This window comes from Falco cherrug, chromosome 1 (assembly GCF_023634085.1).
Source record: "Falco cherrug isolate bFalChe1 chromosome 1, bFalChe1.pri, whole genome shotgun sequence".
Taxonomy (NCBI): domain Eukaryota; kingdom Metazoa; phylum Chordata; class Aves; order Falconiformes; family Falconidae; genus Falco; species Falco cherrug.
In genome coordinates this window covers 112385033-112411342 of record NC_073697.1, presented here as the reverse complement: position 1 = coordinate 112411342, position 26310 = coordinate 112385033, and the positions used below count along the sequence as shown (strand labels likewise).

At 45.0% G+C, this 26310-nt stretch overlaps 1 protein-coding gene across 14 annotated transcripts in view; it reads left to right on the top strand.

Annotated features, from left to right (window-relative positions):
- Positions 1–26310, top strand: part of MSI2 (musashi RNA binding protein 2) — a 255916-nt gene that overhangs the window by 63747 nt on the left and 165859 nt on the right. For all 14 annotated transcript variants that reach the window (XM_055720850.1, XM_055720870.1, XM_055720846.1 and 11 more), the window contains one exon: positions 23921–24013. In XM_055720850.1, the coding sequence (XP_055576825.1) occupies positions 23921–24013 (93 nt within the window). The remainder of the gene's footprint in view (positions 1–23920; positions 24014–26310) is intronic.

The window sequence follows — 26310 nt, the reverse complement described above, 5'->3', positions numbered from 1 at the left end:
CATAACTCATGCTGGTGCCAAGTCTTAGCCCTGAGTTGGTTTATGTCCTCACCTCTTACAGGAATACTTTGGTCTTGTGCTGACTTTGGGCATAGCAGACTATTAAAAATGACAAATGAATACAGATTGTGGCCATGGAAACAAGGCTTTCCCTAGGACAGCTCTTGTCACTGCTGAGATTGATAAAAGCCTTTGATACCATGAAGCTGGAGAGAAGAATAGGTTTGTGTAAACATACACGTCAGAGAGATCCAGGATGGTCTCAGCCTTGTGGAAGACAAAACAGCTTTGCCATAATCCTCATGGTTCCCTTCCTCCCCTGGCAGCATTAGCTGGAACTTCTCTCCAAAGTCTTTTTGCAAGCTCTGGGCTGAAAGAGTCACAGGCATCCTCCACCCCTCCGAGCGGTCCCTACGTTGGCGCCAAGGCTGTGGAGAAGGCAGGCCAGCTGTGTCCCTCAGCACTAAATTAGCTGTGTGGTCTTAATCAGAGGTAGCAACTGGAGGGTTGCTACTGAGACTTAATTATGCAATTGTAATTTTCTATAAAATGCATCATAAAACCTGTTCATGCCTTGTATTGGCTTGAAAGAGTTATTCCAGCCTCTTCAGTTGTAGAATGCACACTTTAGGAAATTGTCTAAATCTGTGTTTTTCTTGGAGCAGCGCTAGTCAGCCCCACAGGTTGCTAATAAATATTTCGTAACCTTCTATGAAGGATTATTAAAATAATTTAAATATCTAAATGACTAGCTCACCTTGGCCCCAGCAAAGCCCCGAAGCGGGCTTTGGTTCATTCCTGTGACCTCTCTTGGCATGCCATTGGAATGCCCTAAATTGTAGACCCAACATAAATACTGACTTTTTCTTACTGGGTTTTAATTTCTTCTGCCATTAAATCTGATTTATTTTTTTTTAACATGACTATGTAGCATATATTTTTGTACTTCCACAACACTTGGTGAAAGGATTTAAAAATATCTAGCATGGGTTAATTTAGCATGAACTCCTTCACCAGTGTTGAGGAGACACTTTTCCCATTTTAACAGTTGGAAGAGTGGAAGGAGAACCCATGTTTCCACCTGCCTTAGTTCTTGTGTTGTGTTTTATTCCTCCCATTGGCACAACAAATAAGAAATTAGAAGGGGAAGAGAGAGAGAGGCTGATGCAGCCATCGTCATAGCTGAGAAAATGGGGACGCATACCATTAATTTTCTACCCCCTGCCACACAAAGTGAACCTACACCAATTAAATACACCTAACTCCCCTTTTACCCTCTGGTTGTCTGTAGGACTGAACCCTCTAGAGCAGAGCAGCTGCAGAAGCCCTTTATTTATTACAGTGTTCAAGCACCGGTCCAGAAATGAGTGTATGTTGTGATGAGCTGAGCTGTGATTGCTTTAGGAGCTCTGGTCCTCCGTGTTGGGTGAGGTACTTACTACTCAGCGAGGGTAGATCTGACAGCCTGGCTCCTTTTTATGCTGGGGTTACTCACAGCAGCAAGTCGTATGCTTGATGGTATTTGTAGGCTTTTAGGGCTCTTCATTCTGCTAATTTGACATTATTGAAGTTCTATTTCCCAAACTGTGCTGTGGGTTAGAGAGAATGACAGCTTGATCTTTATTTGTGTGTGCAATATTTATGTATGTAAATTACAAGTATGTTTGCCTTTATCTCTGGATATAAATACAAGAGATGTATACAAATATAATGAGGAGGCACAGGAAGCTCGTTTTGTTTAAGCAAAGCGTAGCACATTAAGCCATCATGCCCTGACACTTGTTTCGTGGTGGAAAACAAAAAGGGAAGCATCTAGCTTTTGTTAGGAGACATGAAAGTTGCTGCTGCTTTACATATTGGGTATTATGGCTTTAGGACACTGTATAATCATTGAGGGTTTTATTATTATTATTTCTTCTTTAGGTGAAGACTGAAAAAGACAAAGACTAAAAATAAAAACCATAATTTTTGATATAACTGTGGAAACATGGTTAGATCTAACACAGCAGGTGGCTAAGGGACTCAATCGGCAGAAACCAGCAGTGCTTTCAGTGCAATCAAAGTTAAGTGCAGAAATTTAATTAAATGGTAGCAAGGCTGGCAGAAACTTTGTAAAGCAGCAGTGCATTGTCAAATTCAACAATTATTTCAAGGAACACAATCCACAGATGGCGTCTAATTGATAAATTAAGGTCCTGGTGCCTGATTCCACTTACATTTAAAGGTTCTCTTCCCTTAAACAAACCCTTAAAAATTTCAAGGCTGCATCACTGTTCTGAAAAACACAAAAAGCTGGCCTGTGTTTTATGGATCGAGAAAGGCACACTTTTCGTGTTACATGGAGAAGGTGTTGGATTTATGTTTTCCTCGTCCATCTTTCATTCTGGAAAAGATGCAGTATATTGGCGGTAGGGTACTTAACCAGAATCTTGGGTATTCAGAGCTCAACTCCTGTGGACCTCCCCGATGTGCTGGGGCAGGTAGTCATATAATCTCTCACAGCTTTTAAAAGCTTTTCAGCTTGCTTGTCTGTACCTTAAAGCTGTCTGTTGACTTTTGGACCTCATTAGCAGCAAATGCAAATCCTTCAGTGCTTGATACCCTGCTTTGCAGCCCTTTCTAGCACCAGACTAGTCAGCCTCAGGGACCAAGCCTGGAAGGACAGCAACTAATGTCTCGCTGACGTGGTCTCTTGCACACATAACATATCTTTTTTAGGGGATTCTGCACTGGTTTTATGTCTGCCCCCTTGCTTGGGTGTTGCTGTGAGCTCCCCACCACTTTGTGTTGGTGTGAGGGAACCCAGAGTGCATCGCCAGGGGTCCTGCAGCAGACCTGAGAAGAGCTTCATGTGGCTTTCTGGATGCCTGTAGAGTTCGATAAAACAAACAGGCTCCCTTTCTCCCCGTTTTAAACTGAAGATGCATCAGGGATACTTTGTGTCTGTGTGTTTTTGATTTCCATGTGTAAATACAGTTCACTTTCCAAGGTTTAGCATAGCACTTCAGAGAAGAGGGCAGATAAGACTGAATTCAGCTCTTCAAATACACTTTGCATGTTGTCCTTTAATGCTGGAGAGTCTTCCCTAAGCTGGTGGCACTTTCCCTCTCAAAAGGGCTTTGAACAAGGATGGGAGTTGAGGGGGAAGGGGCATTGAGCTACGTAATAGATATACGTAGTATCTATGTATATGCGCACCTGTATACACAATATTCATTTGGCCCTTGCTAAGAAAAGGAAATTTTGACCTTCCAGTTTCATACTTTCTTTTTTATGCAGGCAATTTTAGAAGCTGGATGCAGGAGGGAAATGACCGTTTTGCTGTGTACGCTGTAAATGCAGAGCGCAGATTCCCTGATTGCTCTTCTGAATGTGTTGTGTGTCTCTTGGCATTGCCCCTGTGGTAGTAAATTCTCCATTAGCCGGATTGTACATGGTAGAGCTGAATCCATTCTGAGTGATGTAGCTGAATCAGTGCTTGTTATTTTTGGTTACTAACAGTATACTCCCCCCTTTCTCCCCTCCTGTGCCTAAATATATCCAACCAGTCAATCAGCACTGGCAGGCATCAGTGCTATGGCTGTCAGATTGAGTTAGCTGTGGATAGCCTAAACTACTGGCTTGTTTTTTGGGGCTTGAAAACGTATTCAAATAGTGGCATGATAATTTGACTTGCAGATAAGTACAGCCTGGTAATGGGGCCCTCGTATAGAAAGAATGATGCAGCACTTTAGACAAATATATGTCTCCTTCCCATGAAGCAGATTAGAAATAATACAATACATGCTGACGTTTATGGCTACATGCTTAGTGAACAGAAACATTTTTGAATTTTCATTAATGGTGGATTTTGTAGTTTTTAATGGAACAAACTAAAAGCACTGGAAATTAAATAAATGCTAATGCTTTTCTGGAAAACTTAGAAAACATTTGGTTTAGAGGCAGATATGCTTTGGTCATCATTTTCTCTCTTGATTTTTTTTTTCCCCCCCTTATCTACACTGGTTGGTTGTTTAAGAGCAACACTTAAGTGAACACATTGTCGTTGTTGCTGCTCCTTCCCCAACTGAAGGAACTGGCCTTTGCTGGTGACGGCATAGCTATTTCCACAGCAACCAGGCAGGATGTCACAAATTCAGAAGTGTGATTTTACATGCAGAACAGCAGCAGGAGCAGATGGATATTGGAAACAAAATCCCCACCCCCTCCCTTTGCCTTCTTGCACTTCTTCCGAAAGAAATAAAAGCCCTTCTCACAACCTCTCTCTTTGCAAATCTTACAGTATGCAGCATAACTTTCATGAATTGTTTCTGCTGTGTGGTTGAAAAGCAGCGAATGCTGGGGTGCAGTGTGGTCGCCGTATTTGTGGCAGCACTGCCTCAGTAATGGCAGGGTGCTGGAACAAGGCATGGAGAGGAATGCCGTGCCTTTTTCTAACTTTGGGACTGATGTAGAAAAAATGAGCTTTCTTGGGAATTTGGGCTCAGATTTAGCCTGGAAGTTGTTTTGTTAACTTTGGTAGTGGCCTAATTATGTTAATCCCGAGCTTAGAAAAACGAACAAACAAGCAAGCCCTCACCTCGGGTATTTAGACACATTTGGTAGCCATTTTGCACGGAAGTTTATTGTAACACCCACCCACTGTGTGGGCAAAAGCTTCAGGAACATATGCTCAGTCTGTTTTCTCAAAAAAGGTAATATTTGAAACAGATGCAGAAAGGGTTTTGCACTTGATAAAATTTGAGGTCGGGGCCTCTGGTTTGAAAAACACGGAATTGGTTCAGCATCCCAGTTGAAGACTCTCTGGGCAGTTTGCAGAAGTCACCATGGGATGGATGTGCATCAGATCAAGCTGGGGTGCAGGAGAAAACCAAACAAGTCATTCTTTGTGCTCCCTGTTGAAGCCTGACACGTCCATGAGGAGTGAAGCCAGATGTCTGCCGTTTGCTTACTGCCAGGTTTTACCAGTCAGGTGGTGAGGAGCTGTAATAATTTGTTGGGCCATCCTGTGAAGAAGGCTTTGCAGGCTGTAAGGGCGAGCGGTCAGTGGTGTCTGCGGAAGGTTTGGTATTTCCTGGGAGGGATTGCCCCCGCTTGCCCGTGGGCTTGCGCTGTGCGGGGGCTCCAGCAAGGGCAGCGGGCGTGCAGCCCAAGGTGACCCACGTTGCACTAACCAGGTTTCCCTGAGCCGAAGCCATGGCTGGAGCTGCAGAGCACCCACTGGATGCATAGCCTTCTCATAGCTCCTGCTGCTGTCTCCTTGGTGGGGAACGCAACGATCTTCTGTCTCATTTTGTGCTGGAGGTCTGTTTTGGAAGTCACAGAAAAAGTAAGATCAGTTATAACAACATCAAACCAATAGGTATTTGTATGGCTTGATCTGAGAGACCTGAAGTGGTCTCCCAGTCTCTCCAAGTAATCTCAGAATTTAACAAGTTTTCCCTCGTATCCAAGTTGCATCTGCTCTGCTGCAGGTTCAGCTCATGTTTTTGCATGCCCTCACACCCTGTGGACTTGGCGAATGGTTTGTGGTTGCTTTCTTTGTAAACATTTTCATGCACACTGGAAAACAGCTGACTTTGTCAAGCTTAAGGATTTCTCCTACTGGTGGCTGCTGGTGAGCTGTGGGTAACAGACACTGCATTGCCAGCTTCCATCGGTCCTCGGTGTATTCCTTCCCCAGGTGCGTGATAGATCAGAGGGATACCTGCCTGGTGGTGGAGTGAAGGCTGAGCACCGAGGGTGCAGCATCTGTCCCGTTGCTGACCTGCGAGCACCGGTCCTTTGTCATGGCCACCTCTGACCTTGCATTTCCTCCTCCTGTTGAAGTAACCTTGTCACTTCTTCATAAGCCTGATTGATCTCATGGTACTGTAATACAAGTCATCAGGTTTCAGCAAGCGTGCCAGACCCTTGAAATGTCACAGGGATGTGCCGCTGTGGGCTTACTATCAAGGAGAAGCCAGGTAAACCTCAGTGATTTTCTGCCTGAGCTGATTCTTGTTGCTCCTGCAAAGCCTTGAGCAGACTTTTCTGTCAGACTTAGACTTACTAGAAATTGTTTTGTACTTGTGCGTGGTACAGCCGCTTAAATGCTGACACAAGAATGAAACAAGACTTGGATAGTCTGGGAGCCCGGATTAGTTGCACAAACCTGGCCATGGGTCGTCAGAGGCTCCTTGTTATGGTGGGAGTTGTAGACTCTGGTCTAGTGCGTTAAAGCACTCTGCAATTATGCTCAAGTTTAACATTTCAAAGGAGTTAGGTGTCAAACTTGCACTGACTTGAATTTCAGTAGGAGCTGGGTGTCTATTTTTGTCTTGTAGCACAGTAGGCTTGCAGACCAAGATCCCCTTGTATTTCTGTTTTGTTATTCAACTTTGAAAATACCAGCTGTGATCCTCTGTGCTATTACTGGTATGGATCACATGAAATTCTAATTAGCTTGGGTGAAGGGAAGTTCTGGTATTTGATTTAGTATACGATGCCCCTCTGCATTCTTTGGTTTATGTTCTTGAAAGATTGTATTAGAAAATTTCTATTACAAGGGAGATTTAACTATTTTTTTAGGATTTTCTTGAAATCAAAAAAGTTAAGTGCTTCTAAACTATTTATATGAAAGGTGTATTGATATTTCACTATTTCAGATAAAAGTAGATAATATTATTATTACTAGCTTAATGGAACCAGTCAGCGGTTGTGGAATTTATGCAGTCGGAGGCAACTCAACAAATCTAAATACTCTTTGGTTCACCCAGTTGCAAAGCACAATCCCCTTGCCATAAAAGTTACAGCATGTGTTTTATGAGAGAGGGTCATAAAGCGTTTTCATCTTCTGCATGCAGTAGGAATTCGTGGGTGTAGCATCCTGTTTGTGAAATGCAGCCTGACACTAATGTTGCAGTCATTCCCCGCGCCTGAGACTGAAGCAGGAGCACAGCTCTCCTGGTGATGTTTAGAGTGACTACTGAGAAGTGAACAAAGTAGGTATTTGTGCTGCGTGTAACGAATCATCTGAGGTATAGCCAGAATGATCTGACTGTGCTAGTGTTGCTGTGGCCAGCAGTTGCTGGGTGGGTTTGCTGCTAGTCAATACATGTACCAGCTTTTACAGTTGACGTCCCTAGAGGGACAGTGCACTGGGTAATAAAGTTAGTCTTTGTGGTTTCTGATAAGGTACTTTTCACCACCAAATGTGGAAACTTTGAAAGTCAGACTGTTATCAAAGAGCAAACTTGAACTGCTCGAGGAACAGACATTGCACAGCTGATACTAAAACATAATAAAACCCCCCATCACCGGTATTTCATATCTTTAAACCTAGAACTATTTTTTTGTGTGATGTAAAGGGCTACTGTAGACAATGTACCTTGCTTTTTAAGAGGAGTTAGCTTTAACTGTCTCCTTTATCTTGTTTGGTGAGATGTCCTTCCTCAGATGGTGCCCGGTGAGATGCTGCTCAGCTGTCGTCTGCAGGGAAGAGCCTAAAGCTGAAATGTTTTTAACCTGTGGCTGGTTGCAGAAGTTTAGTCAACCTCTTCCCTTCCTCCTTCTTCAAAACATGACGGAGTTTTCTTTTATTGTTCCTTTCCCACAAAATTTCTTGTAAAGAATGGCATTTTTTCTCGGGAAAAAGAAAACATCAAAACCAGCCAACCAACCAAGAAAACCCCAAACAAACAAAAAACTCAACCCCAAGCTCACAGGGCTTTGCCAGAGGGAAATTTGACCTGCTATAGTCTGTATCTTTCTATGAAGAGCCATTAATTAAATTTCTTGTCTTCTAGAGTGCCCAGAAATTCTCTTTTGGGATCGGGAGATGTGTTGTTGTTGATGCTTTATAAGGTACAACACTGGTTCTGGAGGGTTTTCCACCTGGGGAGGTGCCCTGACAGATCAGGTCAGAAGGACTTTGCTTTTCTAGGCTGGTGCTGTAGTCAGGGGGCTGCTCTCTTAAATCAGGACCTGTCAGATACAAATTTCTATTCCAGGAAATTATCCTTTGCTTCCCCCTCTCCTTTCCTAGTCCATCTAGTATTCATCTGCAGTCCCACTCTACTGTCATTTCAGTCTTCCTCCCAGTTAATTGACTTGGGAGATCATGCTAATTCTTCTTGATTGGGGCTGCCACCTTTGCTTTCTGCTAATCTGGCATGCACATATTCTCTGTTCGCCTGTCTCTTCAGTTCCTAAAAGTCAATAGGCAGGTTCCTTGTGCTTCAGAGAGAAAAACCCGGGCACGTGGTAGCAGTTTCTGCAACAAGTGGTTGTGTCTCTGTGGACTGACTGCATCCTCAAGGCCAGATTTTATTTCTCAGTACAGACATTACTGGCAACAGTAGAACTTCCTCTGTTTACCTGTTCAGAGCTTTTGGTCTTTCCTTCCATCTCTGTCCCTCATGCACTTCATTTCTGTTTTTCTTCTCTGCATTCATTTCTTTTGTGATGCTTTTTTTTTTTTAAAAAAAAAAAAAAGGATAGAAAAAAGACCCCCTCCAAACTCTTCAGGTAACTCCATAAGAAATATAGCAAACCTGATATTAATACCTGTTCTATCTGGGACAGGCTGTTAGTGCTGGAAATGATCTCTATTCTCCCCCAGTATTTTACAGATGAGCACTGAAAAGCATCTTTATTCAGTTTGACTGTTGCTATTATGTGGCGAGGCATTCAATAAAAGTTGTGATTTATGAGATGTGTGTGGCCGTTGTTGTTTTTTGCTCTGTCATCTATCAGGGAGAGAAAAGCCAGGCCTGATAATTCTTGGCACATAGCTTTTTCAGTTAAGAATGTCAGCTGTCAGGCTGTCAAGAGAAGTTATTTCTCTGGGTTTTTTTTAAATAGGCAGAGATCCTGCTTCTTACTGTGCTACATTGATAAGGGAGTGCTTTCTGTATTGCTGAAAAAGTGCGTCCCATGGTAAGGCCCTTAGTGTATGCCCACTTAAACTTCCAGTGCTTTGTGTTTTCAATGTGTGACAGCACTTGATTGCTTAATATAAAAATGCATTCAGTTTCTTTTTTGCAGCTTTTATGTGGCACTCCCCCCCCCCCCCCCCTTACTGAATGGAATGCATTTTTTTTTTCTCCTGTTCTCTGTGACTAGGTATTTTAAAAGTGCTCTTTTGCAAAATATGTGCACATTAGATAATCTGGTGTTGCATAAAAGCTCTTTCATATTTTGGGGGCTCCATGCATGCATAAAGCAGACCTAATTGAAGGCAGAGGCTGTTTGTCACAAACTTGAATATAAAGATGGGGGATGGCGGGGAAGAATTATGTTAAATGTCAGGGTGATGGCGGTGGCTCCCCCCCCACCCCCCCACCCCTTATTAGTTATTTGCAAAAATGTATCAAAAAGTCATTTTGATGCAGTGTACAATAGTATCACAAACTTGTGCTTTGCATCCTAAGTGCCTGGTTAGAGCACAGTTAGAAGCTGAAATCATTCCTCGATTAGTCCCTGGAGTCCTATATAAGTCTTTAACTCTCAGCATGTGGTCTGTGATTTAACAATGGATGAAGGATTGCTGAACTTGAGCTGAATGTATAACCTGAAATTTTCAAACCTGCAGCCCCTTTATTTTCTCCTCTCCCCTCCTTCCTGGAGAAGATCCATCAAACCCTTGCCACAGCTGGCAGTGAATTTGCCTTCAGGGCAGAACTTTGGAGCTGGATAGACTGGCAGACTGCAGTTCATATAAATGGATAGCAAATCCTATCAAAAAGAGGCAAGAAAGGTGTCTGGCAGCCGTGCAGTTCTTGGGGTTGCTTTAGGGCTGTAAGATCTCTTGGAGGACAGAAGGGAATTGGTCCTGACTTAACTGCTGTCTTCATGTGGCTGTGGGCGCAGATGTGATGACCTCCTTATTTTGGTGATGTTAGCCTTCATGTAAAAGGAGGAAAACCTTTTTATGCGTTAATTTGGTCTGGACAGCTCATTTACATACTTTCTACCGCTTTAAAGATATGAGGCTGGAGAGGTGTCATGTAAAACTCTATGAAAGGTTTTGTTGTTAACCTGTATGAACTATTTTGATGTACAGCACCGTGTGTGTAGCTTATAGATGCTCGCATTGTTCATAGGTTATTTCTTAGAAATACTGGAGCGGTCTTTAGCCCTGTGTCCGGCTATGCAAGTTGAGGCACAGGGCTTCTAGCCTTACGTTAAAATTCCCAGTGTCGTTACAGACCTTGTGATTCCCTGGGAGGAATGAAATCTTCCACCAGCCTGCAGATAGCCGGGCAGTGGCGGTCAGTTTGTGTGCAGATTGGAAATTCAAGCTGAGGATCTCCAGTGTCAACAGCACATCTGCCACTTGACAGGTGACCTGCTGGCAAAGGGTGTTGCTGCTTTCCTCCCTGTGCTGTATCCTCTGAATATCTCTTCTCCTGCGAGAGAGTTGAAGCTTACATGGCAGGAGCGCAGTCCGGAGGTCTTCAGCTCAATCCCCATGTATCAGGCAGGAGGCAGATGTTAATGGCATTCAGATTTGGCTGAGTCAAACTACACAAGTGGCTGTTCATGGAAGTTGTCCCAGCTTTTCATGTCCTGCCAGACCTGGAAATCCAGTCATCTTGGTGACTTGGCCTTTTTATGTGAGATTTTTGGCAGTGTTGTAATGATCTAGGTACTTTCAAGTCTGTAAGTGTATTGAGCTGTGATAATCTATGATACTGGCAGAGTTCTTGCACTGGGGAAGACAGAGAAGGAGTGTATTTCCAGCCAAATACTTATTTTCAGTAACATCATTATTATTAAAGACCTGTTGGTGTTACAGATGGGGTAGGGAAGAGGCCCTTTGTGGTAGCATGTGTTGCTCTGGAAGCCAGTAAGGCACCTGTGCAGCACTGCGCTTCTGAGCCGTGGTGGGGAAGGAAGGAACCAGCAGCACCTCTTCTTCTCCTCCAGAAGGTAGAGGGATAAGCTAGTGACTGAACTGCCACAATTCAGTGATTTCTTTGAGCTCTGCAGGTCTTGCAGCCCTAGGGAGAAAAAGAAATGACAGGACTGTCAACATGACAACAGTTCTCTTTTAATCCACTATCTGTGCCAAATTTTGTGAGTGCTGGAACAAGGGGAGCCTTGCGTTTGAGAACAGAGCGCGGTGCAGTGCAAAAATACCTGTGGTTTTGATGTCATGATTTGCAGGGAGTTAATTTGTGCCAATCTTACTGGCGAGTGGGCGAACATGTCTCTGAAGTGAGACCCCCTGGAGTCGGGCAGGCTCAGAGCTGGAGATGTTCGAATCATTTTGCACGCTTGGCCCAGGGGGAGCAGGGAGTCTTTGTGAGCTCTGGTGTGGTTTGCTGGCACTCTGCCCCCTGTCCTGGAGCCTCCACTTCCATGCCATGCATTTCTTCACCCCAGATCCTCACTTTGGACAGGGAGCTGTGATGGGGCCATCCTGAGGACCAGTTGTGCCGTGGTTAACCCGGTTAGCAGCACAGAGCTTGGCAGCATGCCTGACCGTGTCTGCTGGAGGGCTGAGGGTGAGCCTGAGCTTAGTTACATGTGCCTGAAGTTGGGACAGGTTTAGCTCTCTCCTGCTTTTGTAAGTCCCCTGAGCTGCTGTGGGGAGTTGGTGTGCTGCAAGCCCAAGCCCGGCGGTGCGTGGCCCAACGTGGGAGGTGAGAAGGGAGCGTGAGAGTTGGCCTGTTCTGGTGAACAAAAGCCTGCCTGAAACCCATCAAGGTCTTAGAGATGGTCTTGTTAAAAGCCTGGGTGCTGAGTCACGCTGTGTGTTCTGTCATACAAATGCCAATGTATAAACACATCCGTTTTCACAGAATCTCTTGCCAAGTACTTGGGTTTACAATGTTAACAGCTTTAAGTAAATTCTTCCTGGAGATAACTGATTTATTAGGCTCCTACCCTTCTGAAGGCAAAGCTAGTCACAATTAACAAACAAAGCAGCATGAGGCAGTTATCATTCTGGGTAATAAATCTTTCAGTGTTGGGTACCACTTGCTAATGGGTTTAGAAAGTAAAACTATACGTCAGTCAAAGCGTGCCTTCAGCCCGGGCAGGCAGTGTGTGCGCCGCCGCCATGTGTGCATGTAATGGAATAGCTATTAACGCAGCGCACTAATGATTTCCATTTGCGTACCCAGGCGTGCATTGGAGGTGGATGATGGGTTTGTGTTCGGCAAGGGGCAGCTCTGTGGTGCGAGCCCTCTCAGCTGTGCCGAAGCCCGCCCTTGCTCTGGTGCCGGTGCTGGCGCCGTGTCGGGCTGTGCTGCACGCGGTGGTTTCACGGTGTGCCTGCACGCCTTGGTCTCAGCAGGACTTACACAAGTAGAAGCCTGTGGTCTGTTTGCTGTAGTGGGGGTGGCAGAAGGGCAGTGGGTCACTGGTTTCGGTACTCTACTGAACAGAAGTACGTTAGCTCGAGGGTTCAACGTGCTGCGGATAAAGGAGCCCCTTTGATTCTGCTGCCATTGTACAACAATGACTACATAAAGTTTGAGGTGGGTCAAGCTGTCCCTCATTTTTCTTTGGCTTTTTTTGGCAGCAGCTGGAGTTGGATCTACTTATTTACCCCTGGAAAAGGACTGCTTTTGCATCTAGTTTAGCAGAGGCTGTGGGGTGTGCTGGCTGTGGGGTCTGTCCTGTGCAGAGGAGGTCTGGGTCCCGCCGAGGGGGAGCAGCCGGAGCCACTGAATCTACGGCAATGAAAGCCCTTCGCAGGCAGAGTTAGTGCTGGTGCCAGACGAGGCTGTTTAAGCACGCTGGTGATACTGTGTGTGCTACTAGATGAGGTGTGGTTGGCACCTGAACATGTTAGAGGAGTGTTGTGGGGTGGTCTTAGGAACAAAGTGTGTCTGACCGGTCCTGCAAGAGCTGGAGCCTTGCTCTTACTGCAGGGTAGCTCGGGCTGCTGGCCCTGCTGCACGGGGAGCTGGTAACCACCGGCCCTGGAAGAGGAGCACTCTGAAAGCATGGTGGTTGCCATCTATTTGGTCTTCTGACACTAGGAGCAGTTGCTCGGTGGTGCTCTGGGGAGCCTGGAAAAGGAAAGAGCTCTGTGCTGCGAGCGGAGGCGGGGAGCGACTCACAGCAGATGTGTGCTCTTTTTCCTGAGCTCTCAGGGGCGCAGCAATTGCCCTTGGTCCTTACTGCTTTTATTTGGTCTGGTAATCCTCTCCTACTCCTGTGCCACTTTTTCTCACACTTTTACCCCCTTTCCTGCCCCTGTGTCTTAATGCTAGCTCCTCTTTCGGCCTGGCATCCTTTCCTGGCTCTCAGTTTTGATGGTACACAGCTGAGAAATGAGCCCTCCAAGTTTTGGTCGGTAGTTATTGTTGTTCCCAGACGGCGTCTTTGTTTGGATAAACAATTGGTCCAAGACCTGTTAGCATGGTTTCTAGCGCTGGGGAAATATTTCTTGCCGTGTTTGTAAAAATGATCTAAATGGATCCGACATCCTGGCTATAAAACATCTGTAACATTACACATTTAGTTATGTTACTAGGGACTTGAGTTCATTTTGATGGGTAGTATTTTATCTGCTACTTTTCCCCTTCTGAAAGCAAAGCTTTCTGTAGAGGAGGATTTATAGAAATATATTTCCAGCACAAAAAAAAGTCACACACATTAAGATGTTGGAGTAAAGGAGAAATAATGTCTTTTTTTGGAGACCTTGGCTGATTTATCTCTTGCTTGGTAGTTTGGTATGACCTTCCTAGCTAGGAACAATATTTTTTTATTCTTCCTTTAATAACAATAATGTCAGTAACAATGTCTTGCACTCACTGTTCCAGCATCTTCAAATCAGACTTTCAGCGGCTTAGACATTTAATGAGTGAAGCCTCACAGGCTCTGTTGAGCTGTAGGGAATTTTTTTTTGTTTTGTTTTGTTCTTTTCGTGGAAATCAAGGCACACAGCACTCGATTGTGCAACGTACTCAACCTAATGAGGCTTCCACAAATGCTGCAAGTTTAAATGTATGCTTAAATGCTGAGCCCTGCAGTCTCCAGCTGAGTTTCTCCCAAGACTCTTTGATACATCGGCCCTATGGAGACTAAAATTACTTGCCCCGTGGTCAATAAGTGAGTAAACATCACGCAAGGGAGACAAGCTCTTGTAGCTGCGAGGTGCTGCCTTCCTTTGGAAAAAGTATGAATGTTTTCTCTTGTCTTGCTTCCACTCTTCATTCTCAGTGCCGCTCCTCAGGGGCCCTTTTATTCCTAGTCAAGGGTTATTTGATCCGCTTTAGAGCGACAACTATGTTGCTTTCATAATGGCTGGTGGGTTCCCTCCCTGGCAAGGGAAACATCTTTCTTTAGTGAGATGAAGGTAGGAGTACCTTAATTCATGCAGTTCACCAATCCATTTGTGGAGGGGGGAAGAGGATAAAAGAAAAGGCGTTGTTTCATAAAATTGTGGAAGTATTTCAACAGCAGTAATAGGCAAATCTGGACATTTTGCAAGATTCCAGTGGTCTTGCATCGGAGGAAGGGATCACCCTTGTGAAAACATCAGGCAGCGCGTTGCATAGACATTAGCTTGACTCAGCAGATGAAGTAAAACTTGCTCATCAGTAACTGATTGCCATGTGCATCTATATTATGTAGATGAATTAATCAAGGCTAAGGGTTAAAGTTTTTCCATTTGTTCTTTTCAGAGAAATCATCTGGAATATGTTGGGAGGGAGGTAAATTGCTTTACGCATTTCTTTTCTCCCTGTGAATTTTTCTTGTTTTAGCAGAACATTATCTAGAGTCTAACAGAGAGCTCTCATCACTGATTTGACAGGGTTATCATGAAAAATTAGTTGATACTAACTTAGAAGTACTTAAATCGTGCTTTCTGCAGTGTAGAGGCAATGAACTTCTTTTTGGAGTGACCTCAGTGTTTGGAGCTGGAAGAATTTATAAACTCTTACAGAATGTGTACTTTTCTTAGTCTCTGAATTGGAATGCGCTATTGGATTTTTGTTAAACACTGTGTTAAACCTCCAAATACATGTCTTCCTTCTCCTTTTTGTAAGTGCATGCTTAAAGAAAGGTTCATTGACAGCACCATAAAAGCCATCCTGGCTGCAGAACCACGTGATTTTGGGTGTATTGACAGAGCAAGCTGCTTGCATGCTAAAAGGTATGGCTGGCTGAACAGTGTCACTGCTGGTGCGTGCTCTCCTAACTTCAGAGGTGAGCGTGGAGCAGCCAAAGAAAAAAAGGTTTCGCCCATGAGATGAGGGCACGTCCCCTGCAAGTGGTTTGATGCCTTGCCCTGTGAGCGTTTGTATGCTAATGGGAGAGGGCCTGTGCAGGATCTGCATTTTGGCTCCTAGCTGACAGCCGTCACGTGGCACCGTGACTTCACGGGCTTGGGCAGCCCATCTGCTCAGTAGACAGCAACTCTTGGTTGAACACGGCTTTGCCTGGGCTTCCATGAGCCATTTGATGGTCAAGGCCTGCCCGTGGCAGACCTGCCCGTGTGCCTGCAGCAGTGGCGAGCTGGCAACTGCAGCTGTGTGAAACATGGCAATAACCAAAGGTAGTTAATTTAGCCTGCTGCTCTTGCTCTAACGGATTTGTAGATTTTAATTGGGTTGATATGATTCAAATCACAAAAAGATTGTGAGGAGTTTTGGATGAGGTTTTTGAGTCAATGGGACCTGTAGGACCTGGAAAAATAAGACCACTTAAGTTCTTCAGTACGGATTTTGGCATCCAGCTCCAGGCACACAGCTTCTGAAGCTGTTGGCTTTTGTGATCGGTTGTCCTCTGGGGCAGGCCCTCAGCTGCCCTGAGTTGTGGAAGCTCCACACAGATCTCTGCCTTCAGCAGATGGGCAGGAGCACAGCCTGTCCCGGCGAGGCAGCCCGCGCTGCGGCAGCAGGAAGTGCCACCGGCTGCTGTGTGCAGCCTCCGTGCAGGCTCTGCCTTGCTGCACAGCCCCCCCCAGCTTTGGGAAGGCAGGCACAGCCGGTTGCTGCCTTGTATTGTTCCAGATTAAAAAGCAAGGACTTGGGTATGTTTTTGGGAAGCTGCTTAGCTTGGTTTCCCGCTTTGACCCACTTTAGCCCACCCTGCTTCTCCTGTAGAGCTTGACTCCAAATCGACCTTGAACATGCCCTTGTAAGCATGTCCTTTCACAACTGTATGTCCAGCTGGGGGACACAATTTTTTTGGTTGTATTTTGGATATGGCACATGATGTTTTTTTCCAGAAGACAGTATAATATGAAGAGGAATTGATGAATGTGGTAATGGTCAGTTAATGCTGTGTTTCCATCGGATATTGCTGCAGTGTCTTTGATCGTGAGGTCCCTGGGTGGAATGCTGTCTCTCCCTCTCCCTCTTTTTCTTTTTGCCTGTGCAAGGTGAAGGTTTGCCAGTAGCCTGTAGATTTAGGACCAGAGTCTTAATTGCTTCCCACTGGGACCTTTGTCCCTACATTACATGGGTATTGCAAAAAATCCCACCCCTAGTACATAGTCACATTGGACAGTGATCTCCATTTGTGGTCCTGAGATGTATTCATTTAAAAATAATTATCTTCATTTAAACTTATTAATGCAGTTTTTAAGCACTGCTGAACAGTAATCAGGCAGGCATATTAGGTAAGTTGTCTGCACTCAGCGAAAATTTAGAGTTACTTTCCTTACCATAGCGTGCATGAGAAGCTAAAGCAACCAGGGGGATTTAAAAAGATTTTCTTTCTGCTCCCCTCTTCCTGCCTCTGTATCTTGCTTCTGTAACCCATAAAAGAGTTAACTAGAGCGCAGTGGAAGGGAGCAGCCCCAAGGGACATGATATAACTGGTTATAGCAAGGCTGAGGGGCTGTGATCTATTCCTGTTCTCTGGAGGGTGTGAAGTCTGGCTCTGGCGAACTTTACTGTGTCTTTTGATATGAAGCTTGAAGCCAGATTTTGCTCAAGAAAATGCTGAGCTCTCACAGCTGGGGCTAATTTCCAGGAGATTTGATCTGCCATGAAGGGAGCTCTTTGTGGTGGTACACGTAAAGGCATTGCTGTGCCTGGAGAGCAGGGGGTGGTTTGTAGGGGGCTTAGGGGAGGGCATGGGATGCTCCTGCCCGGACAGCAAACCTTTCTTCTGGGGACATGCCCGTGGCCTGTGACGGGCTGCTGTTGCTTAACTGTACCTGTGAGTGAATAAGGGGTGGGTGCTCCCAGGGGAGGCAAACGAGAGAGTTAAATTTGGTTGTAATCAGGAAGATGACCAGGAAGGGCTTTGCTGGGCCCAGGCCAGATCTGCTCGTGAAACGCCAAGCCTGGCGCTGACGGTTGCTGCCAATTCAATCTGTCATATAAAAATCACTTTGTGTGTTCTGCCTCCTGCTGATACCATAGTCATCGAGGGAGAAAAATAAAACACTAGCCAAAAAACAACCCTCCCAAAGTTAACAGCAAAACCGAAGCCAGCCAGAACTAGGAATACAGCAGGGACTAGGTTAACAGTTTTGTTTATGAATGGTTTGGGAGAATACAACCCATCTGTATTTTCCACAGAAATCAAGGGAACTGATTTACCCCGCTGAGAATCTGTGCTGCTTGTTTGGATTAAAGAGCTCTTTCATTCCTGCATACCTTTCTATAGCTTGAGCTGGTTCTCAGAGGATGACATTAGCCTACACGAGGGTCAGGCACAAGGTATTTGCACTGTTTAAGTCTCGCTGAAATCCTATTTTGAGTACTTAAGCATGTTGTATGTGCATGTAAAGCCATGCTGCCTCTGCACAGGGTTGAGTTCCTCTTGCTGTTGCGGAGCTTGTGTCTAGTATGTGCTAGCTGATAGTACGCAGTGCTGTCCATCGTTTGTCAGCCGTACGGTAACGCCAGGGAAGGGGCTGGTTCCTGGAGTGTTCCCTTGCTTATAGAAACCTTACAGAAAGGTTGGCAGCTTTCAACAAATGCTGCCTTTTTCGTCGTGGGCTTTGTATCATGTTTCAGTTTGTTTTTTAATAGCTTTTTGGAACTTGCTGTGAGGATCCCGGAGGCAAAAAAAAAAAACCTGGAGAATTCTTGCTTATGGTTTGTGCTTTGCCAAAGAAGCCTAGCAATTTAGTTAACAAGATCGCTTCCCCTATTACATGAGTTATTGTTGTTTTTAATTAGAGGTAATGCTGTAGTTTGAATGTAGAACACAATGGGGTATAAAATGCAGTTCAGCATATATACCAAAGATGATTTTTCCAATTATAAACCTATTTAGAAGGCGGATACATTAGAAATGGTGAAATGTCAAATTACAGATTAGGTGAGCAAGCTGCAATACACATGCACCCACTCATACATGCTATCGTACAAGAGAGAGGAAGGTGCTCTGGAAAACAGTTATATATGCATAATTAGTTTAATCTGAAATTAATGCTAATTTCAGCAATTTGTGATGCAGTTTCACTATTAGTACTCTAGTCCACTTCCACCATGTTGAGAGGTTGAGGATGCAAAGCCTTAATGAATTCCACATAGGTGTGCACCAGAGCTGAGTTCATGCACCGGTTTCCAGAGTGTTCTTTGAGCCCTGTGTGTGTTGGTTTGCTTCAGCGCCTGTCTCTGCCCCTTGCTTTTAGTGAGTGGGTACTCATTTAGAAAGTAGTCCTTTTTCAAGCAAAGATGTGATGGCATGCAGAATATGCCAGTATTTCTGACCTGCTGCCGTCTACATTTGCCCAGGTCATTTTTAACTGCGTCTGCACCTTTGGATGACCCAGTTTCAAAGCACGTGCATTTCACTTTTGCAATGAGACCTGCCAGTGACATGTTCAGTGTCCTCTCTGTGCTAGCTGGGTGTAAGCACTCATCCTTTCCAACCTCATCATCTGTGCCTCCTAAGACGGATCTCTTCACTAAAACTGGGGGGGGGGGGCGGCGGCAGCGGGGGGGAGGGCAGCAAAAGAAGGCTGTGCAAAGAACGGCATTGAAATGACACTTGAACCCATTACCCTGGGCCTTGGCTCATCTGAAGAGAGTAGTGCATACTTGTTGTTTTGAGATTTTGAAATTCTGGGAATTCTGCAAAATATTTCATGACCTTAAAATCCCCTTTATTCATTTTTAATAGCCATGATAAGACATTTTCAATTGGGAAAGAAAAAACACCAAGAAAACAAAGAACGGAGTTGGTACATGAGTATGTAAGGATATTAACAGACAATGAACTGGAGGTTTTAGCTGCAAAACTGCAGTTCCTTCATTTTACCTGAGTCAGTTGGGTTTAACTCAAGTAGTGTATTGATGTGTTTGAGTGGGGCAGGATTTTTGTTTCCAGTGACTGCATCTTCAGCCTGTTGTTTGGAGGAGATTTACCCGGTATGCCCCAAAGCGATCTAATTACAACCTTAACCTTGCAAAAATGGCATAAAATTGGAACTCTTGCTAAAGCAGGGTGGTTTTTTCCTGCTTCTGCACCACCTGAAGTGTTTGCTCAGTTTCAGAACACAAAGGCAAATGTATTTTTCAAAAGCCAAGCCAATAAAGAGACTGTAACCTTGAATGACTCTCCACAGTAGTAGTCACATGTGTTTTGATTAACTGCAACACTAACACAGTATACAAATAAAGCAATTCTGCTGGTACTTACAATTAACGGACTATAACCAGTGTTAGATCTAACTCTCCCCTGTTGATTCTTTCTGCAGCGAGAGAGACACCTTCAGTATACGAAAGCTCCAAAAATACGTAATATCTGCTTTTTGCAGAGTCCTGCAATAGTGCATGATAGATGTATTATACTGCAAATTAGAAACAAAGACATGAAGCTGGAAGTATTGTGGTTTCCAAGTGACCTAGACCACTTGGAGTCATTCATAAAACGTGGGTTTGTGATTGATTCACACAAATCACTTCCTAGTACCCAAACGCTGCCGTTCCCACCGTAGGCAAAGAGCAGATGGAGCTGCTGTCTGAGGGACCAGACCCCAAATCACTGCAGGTGACTCCATGTTGCAGGAGTGCTCCCATTGTAAGCAGCCTCCAGAAAACAGATTCTAAATTTACTTACAGGGAAAGATGAAGATCCTCAGTGATTTCATTGGAGGGACTTCAGGCTGGGGACTCAAGAGTTTTTGGGCTTTTTTGTTATAATAAACAATTATTTTTTTATAATTAATATTTCTCTTAGTTATATCCATTAAAGCTTTTATGAAATAGTAGATCTTTTTGTGGTTGTTGTTAAAGATATGCTGATTTATTTACAGAGCCGTGTGAGAAATTTTGATTTTAAAAAACATTTTTAAAAGAGAAGCTCTTCATTTGGCTCAGTTCCCTGTGACTCTGATTATTTGCCACCTTTAGGATTTACTAAACAGCACTATGTGTCTTCATTAAATACTCTTTTTTACCCTTTGTTTTTTCCTCCCTGGAACAAGCACAGATCTGGGGAGGTGATAGTGGAGAATACCGTTATGGGATAGTAAGGACGTCATTCACTCTGGGATGAATCGGGAGCTGTTTGTGCAGGTGCCCTGCATCTGCTGAGGGTGCTTGGTGAGAAGTAAGGCACAGTCTCCTCCTGTGCCCTCACTGCCATTAGCAAGGAGAAATTTTGGGACTTCTCAGGTAACGTCAATTTTCTCAGTACTCGTGTGTGAATGTGCCTGGTCCTGGCAATTCAATGTGCTTTAAATAATCTTTTTTATTGGTGATTCAGTGGCTGACCTACACAGAAAAGGTGTCCCTGGTGTAGTAAAATCCCTGAGTTAGTGATTACTTTTATTTATATTTTAATGTCTTTTGAGTGCTTCGTCATGTGGGGCTAACCTCGTTGCAAACCCGTGGCTGTTGGGCTGACAGGCTCTCTCTGGGTCTGCGGTGCGATGCTTGGCTGGGCTCGTGGCCGCCCGGCAGCCCTGTGCACGGCAGGACCACAGTGCTCAGCGGTTCTCACCCCAATGAAGCCTTGCCATGTAATTCGTCTGTTTAGCTGACGAGGGACGATTTGCAGGTTAGAGCAAGAGTTGGAGGCTTTGTTTCCAGTTGGTCCGAGTCCTGCTGCTGTTACCTAATAATTGAAAGATGGCACGGCTGCACCAGCACAGACAAGTCAGCTGCACAGAGCACTTTACCTGGCATTAACGTTTGAGAGACAAATGGATGCTTCCAGCACTAACAGCAACTCTTCTTGCCCGCTGGGGCTCTCCTGGGTGCCCCGGGCTAAATCCAAGCGGAGCATGGTGCTGGCCTCCTGGCCTTCCATGAGAAGTTGTCATGGCACCGCAGTGAGTGAGCTCCATCCGCCCTCTCCACTGCGCTTGCCTGGACCTTTACAGGGAAAAAAGCAATTCCCAGCCTGGCACATGTCCTGCGGTGCCGAGGCTGCTGGTGGTCGATGGTGGTGAGGTGGACTGAGAAGGGGACGCCTGGTGGAGCCAGTGGTGGGTCTGGGGCATGTCGGTACCTCGTGCCACCGGTGAAAGGAAGGCAATGGAATCTTTTGAGGCACATCAGGATAGCAGGAATTGCTAAGGCTACACGTTACTTCTGTTGCTGAGGGGAATATGTATAACAAAGCAATTGAACCGTCTCTTCAGGAGAATGTAGATTGCAAAGGCAGACTTAATTTTGTGCTTCACTTTGGTACCAAAGAGCTGATTTCTGAAACCATTTCCCAGCTCGCAGCACGTCTCTAGGCATTAAAATGTGAATTTGCTTGTCATTACCAATATTTTCTTTGACTGAAGCTATTGAAACAAAGTAGTCTTCTTTTTTTTTTCCTTTAACCTTCAATCTTGCTTCTAAAAGAAGTAGCTCTTCTTTTCTTTCTTGGTCAAATATAAAAATGATGATAATTTCAAATACTGCTTTAGAGTAATTGCTTTCCTCCCTCTTTTGTATGACAACAGAAGCTTGGCCTGATCTTAAATCAGATGCTGGCAGGCAGAGGGGTCTTGACAGCCCTGCAAAATCCTTTAGTTACAAGTCGGCTTTAGCCAATTCTTTATTTGTAAATGACAATTTTCTACAGAAAAATATATGCTTGGGCTTCAATTTCGGAGTCCTAGATTGCAGCCAGGGAAAAATAATTGAATTTTTACACTGTTTTTCCCCCCACTCTCTTTTCTTCCTAAAGTTTAAAAAAAAAAAAAAAAAAAAAAAAGCGAAGGTCTGAAAAGCATGGTTAGGGGCCGATTGAGGGAAACATCTACTCTGGTTAATTTGAATGGCACTGGAGACAGGAGCGATGTTTAATTTGTTCTGCGCTGGGAGAATTTGGGGCTACTCCAAGGCTTTTGCTCGCTGCCAGGGTTCCGTGAAGGCTTTGCCCACTGCCGCACAGCACGGCGTGTCACTGTGGCCCTGCTCGCCTGGCACAGCCCAGCTGGGCTGGCAGCACCGTCGCTCTCGGTGGCTCCGGTGCGTGGGATGGGGTCTCGTGGCACAGGGGCAGGGCCGCGTGGGAGCCCCTGCCGTGCTGGGGTGGCTGCACTGCCACAGAGCCACGGTGACCCTTGGGGCAGCCCCCAGCGCCTCGGTGCGGAGGAGGTGCTGGGATGCACCGTGCACCCTTCAGTAGCTGTCGTAAAATGCATCTTGTCTTCAGTGAAAAAATAAAATGGTGAGAAAGATCCAAGCTGTGCAGCGAGCAGCCGCAGCAGTTGTTCTGCTCGTGCAACTGCAGTGTTTGCTGTGGTTCAGCAGTTCCGTGTGTGCTTCAGGATTTGCTGGCCGGTACTTAGCTGAGCGAGTCCTGGTTCTGGAGCTACGGGGCGTATTTTCTCTTCAGTCTTTAAGTTGGCTGCTTCAGCCAGTTTCTGTCATACAAAACAAATTTGTTCTAGTGCATGAATTTCTTGTGGACATGTTTGTTGGTTTCTTGAGTTAATGTGCAATATTGACTTCAAAACATCTCCATGCGGTGGGGTAGGCTGCTAGTGAGTTATCTCCAGGTGTAAGGTCGCTGCCTGCTGTAAGCTGGGCCGTTTCCCCTCCATCCAAGCATACGGGGATGCTGCCCACCTCTTCAGAGCACGCTGACAGCATTGTCCTGGATCTGCCCTGATTTAAGGTAGCCCACAAGGGTCAAGTAGCAGCCCACCAAAGACACCAGTATCCCCTGCCACCACTGGGGTTTGGATCCCTGGGCTGGATCCTGCCCATCTTGAGGGGTTACAGGTTATGGATGATGGGTTATCTGATAGCACCTTCTCTGTAGCGAGTTCAGCATCATCCCTTCACCTTGTATGGACCGAACTCTGGCGCGTGTGGGTCAGCAGGAAGAGCTGGGTGCTCAGCTGGGGTCTTGGGGAACACAGTGGGGTTTCTGAAGGGCCTGATCCAGCCCTGATGGACGGTGATACCATGGGCATTTCAGCTGACATGCGGTTTGTGACAGGTAGAGGACTGCATGGATATCTCTTGCTGTCTTCCGTCATTTGATGATTTTTAAAATAACTGTGCAAGTTCATTTTAAACTGACCGATGGAAACTTAATACGTTTCTTCGATTTCAGAGAATCATAGAATGGTTTGAGTTGGAAGGGACCTTAAAGATCGTCTAGTTCCAATCCCCCTGCCATGGTGGGGGGATTTAATTTGATCTAAGTACCTATTGTCTGTGAAAGAGCATGCACTCTGTCTTTAGGAAAAAAGTAGGGGAGGGGGGCAGGAATGGCACATCTTATTTTGAGATGGTAGCTATGAAGATATAACACTTGGACTCCTTTTTCACTTATATTTGCATTGAGAAGCACAATAAAAATCATTTATTAAAAAAAAATACCCAGGGGCTAGAGCTGTTATTGAGTGCCTTTACTCAGCCATTTCTCAAATAAAAACAAAATAAGAAAAAGAAAAAAAGAAGCATCTAATCAAATAGAATCTGAATTGCTTTTGTAAAGAAATATTCTCATTAACTGGGTTAAGGATGGCATGTGTAGAATATTTCTTTTTTCCCTGTATTGTTTGAAATAAACTGGTTAAACCGTATGCTTGTCTTGTAATTTCTTACAGATGGTCACAAGAACAAAGAAAATATTTGTAGGTGGATTATCGGCTAATACAGTAGTGGAAGACGTAAAGCAATACTTTGAACAGTTTGGCAAGGTAAGTTCCTGCCCAAGTGAGCACTACATATTTTGAATTCTCCCCAACCCCGCCCCCCCCCCCCCCCCCCCCCCCCCGCTCCCCCTTTCTTTGTAAAGTGTGTTTTGAAAAACCAAAGTGCAATGAGGCCTGTGCTCAAAGGAGGGCCACATTTTTTGCCTTTCAGTGTAATTTATTGAAGTCTCTGGAATTGCTTCTGGAATTCCTTTTCTGTTTGTTACATGTGCATGTGTATAACACTGCCAACACTGTTTACATTCATTAAAGAAAAAAGAATCATTGGGAGGTGATTTTTTGTATGTTCAGGAAGGATCTGACCCTTAGCTGAATGATTACACAGTTGTCTTCTCCATAAAATCAGCCTTCTGTTTCCCTCCGATTCCAGTAGCAAAAGGAGCAGATAGATGTACTTGAGAGAGCTTGTTAAGTTGTGAAACTGCCTGAAGGAACCACGTGAATAGCAAGAGTAATACGGAAGTCACTAGAATCTCCATTTAATTTTTTATTAAAAAATCATTATGCAGGATCATGTGGAAATAGATGTGGAATCCTGACATCAGTTAAAAAAACCCAACCCCAAAACCAAAAATTAAATAAGTTTATGCACAGAAGGAAACCTGAACCTTGCCAGAATAGTCTTTTCTGTGACGGAATGGCTCAAACCCCCCAGTCTAGGCTCTGGCTGGAGCTTAGTGCCACTGACTTCCATGGAGCTTCCTGGATCCCCAAGCCTTCTGAAAGCTTGCTCAGGAGTCCGACACAGTGAAGTGCTTGCAGAGCCGTCTGCTTTGAGAGTGGTTTGGGGTACCACCTTCCATGGAGACTCGCGTCCGCCCTGCTGTCCACACGGCTCCGTACAGCTCGATTCCTGTCTTTTGGAGTGCAGCAGTTGATGATTTAGATGTAGGATTGCATGAGGACACAGCGGGGTATCACAAAGTGAAGCAGCTCCTATTCCCTGCAGTTAGTTTACATTTCTTTTATCTGCCCTGGAAAGTCTTGGGCAGGCAGTAAGTTTGCTGAGGGCTGAGGAGGGGAGTTTATAAATTGTTTGCGTGCTGGATTGATAGCTGTTTTGCAAACCATTCATTTTATTTTCAATAATAATCTTCGATTCCGACAGGATGTTTACAGCCTGCTGAGCCTTTTATTAAAGGATTACATGAGCTTTTGGATGTTTCTTCTGTAGTTACTGCTGATTGCAGAACTCCTCTAACCTGTATTTTTGAAGTTAATAATAGTTTCAATATAAGTGCTTTGCATATTGTCTGGATGCTGTCTTAATACAGTCTTTTTAATTTCACCATCTGGTAGTTTCATGCTTGCAATTTTACAGTCCCTGAGAATGCAGACAGCTAGGCTGTGTTTTTCAGTAGTGACTAGTGATTCAGGACGCTTCAGTTCTGCTTTTGTGCTCTCCCTTTCTTAGATAGCTTAGAAGAGGTCTGGCTTTCCAAAGGCAATGCTTTTGGAAAACCAAATATTTTTTTCAAGCGTCTTGATTTGAAGACTAAAAAATGAAGGCGCTGAAGATAATTACAGAAGTTGCGATGGAGGCTGGAGCCAATTCCTCTGGCAGTAGAACTGGGGTTTGTCCTATTGGGGCTGCATGGTCTGCTCCGGCAGGACTCGGGCTTATGGGCCTTGGTCCCTGTGATACCAGGTGACCTTCTGCAGTTGCATCCCTGGTTCAGGCTCCCCTCCCCTAGCTTGTGCAAAGGAAGGTGAGCTTGAAGTCGGTGTTTTGGAGGAGGCGCTTCTGGGCTGTATCACCGGGACTTGACCTTGTGTGCAGGCGTACAAGTTCTCTCTGCTGCGCTTTGCTGTTTGTCAGCTGGGACGGTTTGGTTTGTGGTGTGGTTTGAGGTGATTCTCCCCAGGGCTCTGGTTGTGAGAAGATGCAGAGCTAGTTAATGACCCTAGGAAATGGGGGACTTGTGTTCCAACTAAATTAGAGGACTCATTAATATGCTGCAGTGGGTGGGATGCTGCATTCTGGTATAATGGCCCAGGACTGGCCCTGTGGGACCCTGTAGGAGCTGCTTCCTTCCCCGTTCCGCTTCCCCACCTTTCCTTGACTTGGTTGCCTGGATTGCAAGCTCCTCGCGGCAGGGACTGGGGATACGGCTGTGCGCTGCTTAGCACACAAGCCTTGCTCTCCAGCCAGGCCATTACAGTGCAAACAGTGCATCGTGATCAATTGCCAAGGTTTGCATTTGCTTAGTGCTTTCTTAAAATAAATAAACAAAACTGCATTACATAATTAGTGGACAGAGGAGCCACCCATATTTGATAAG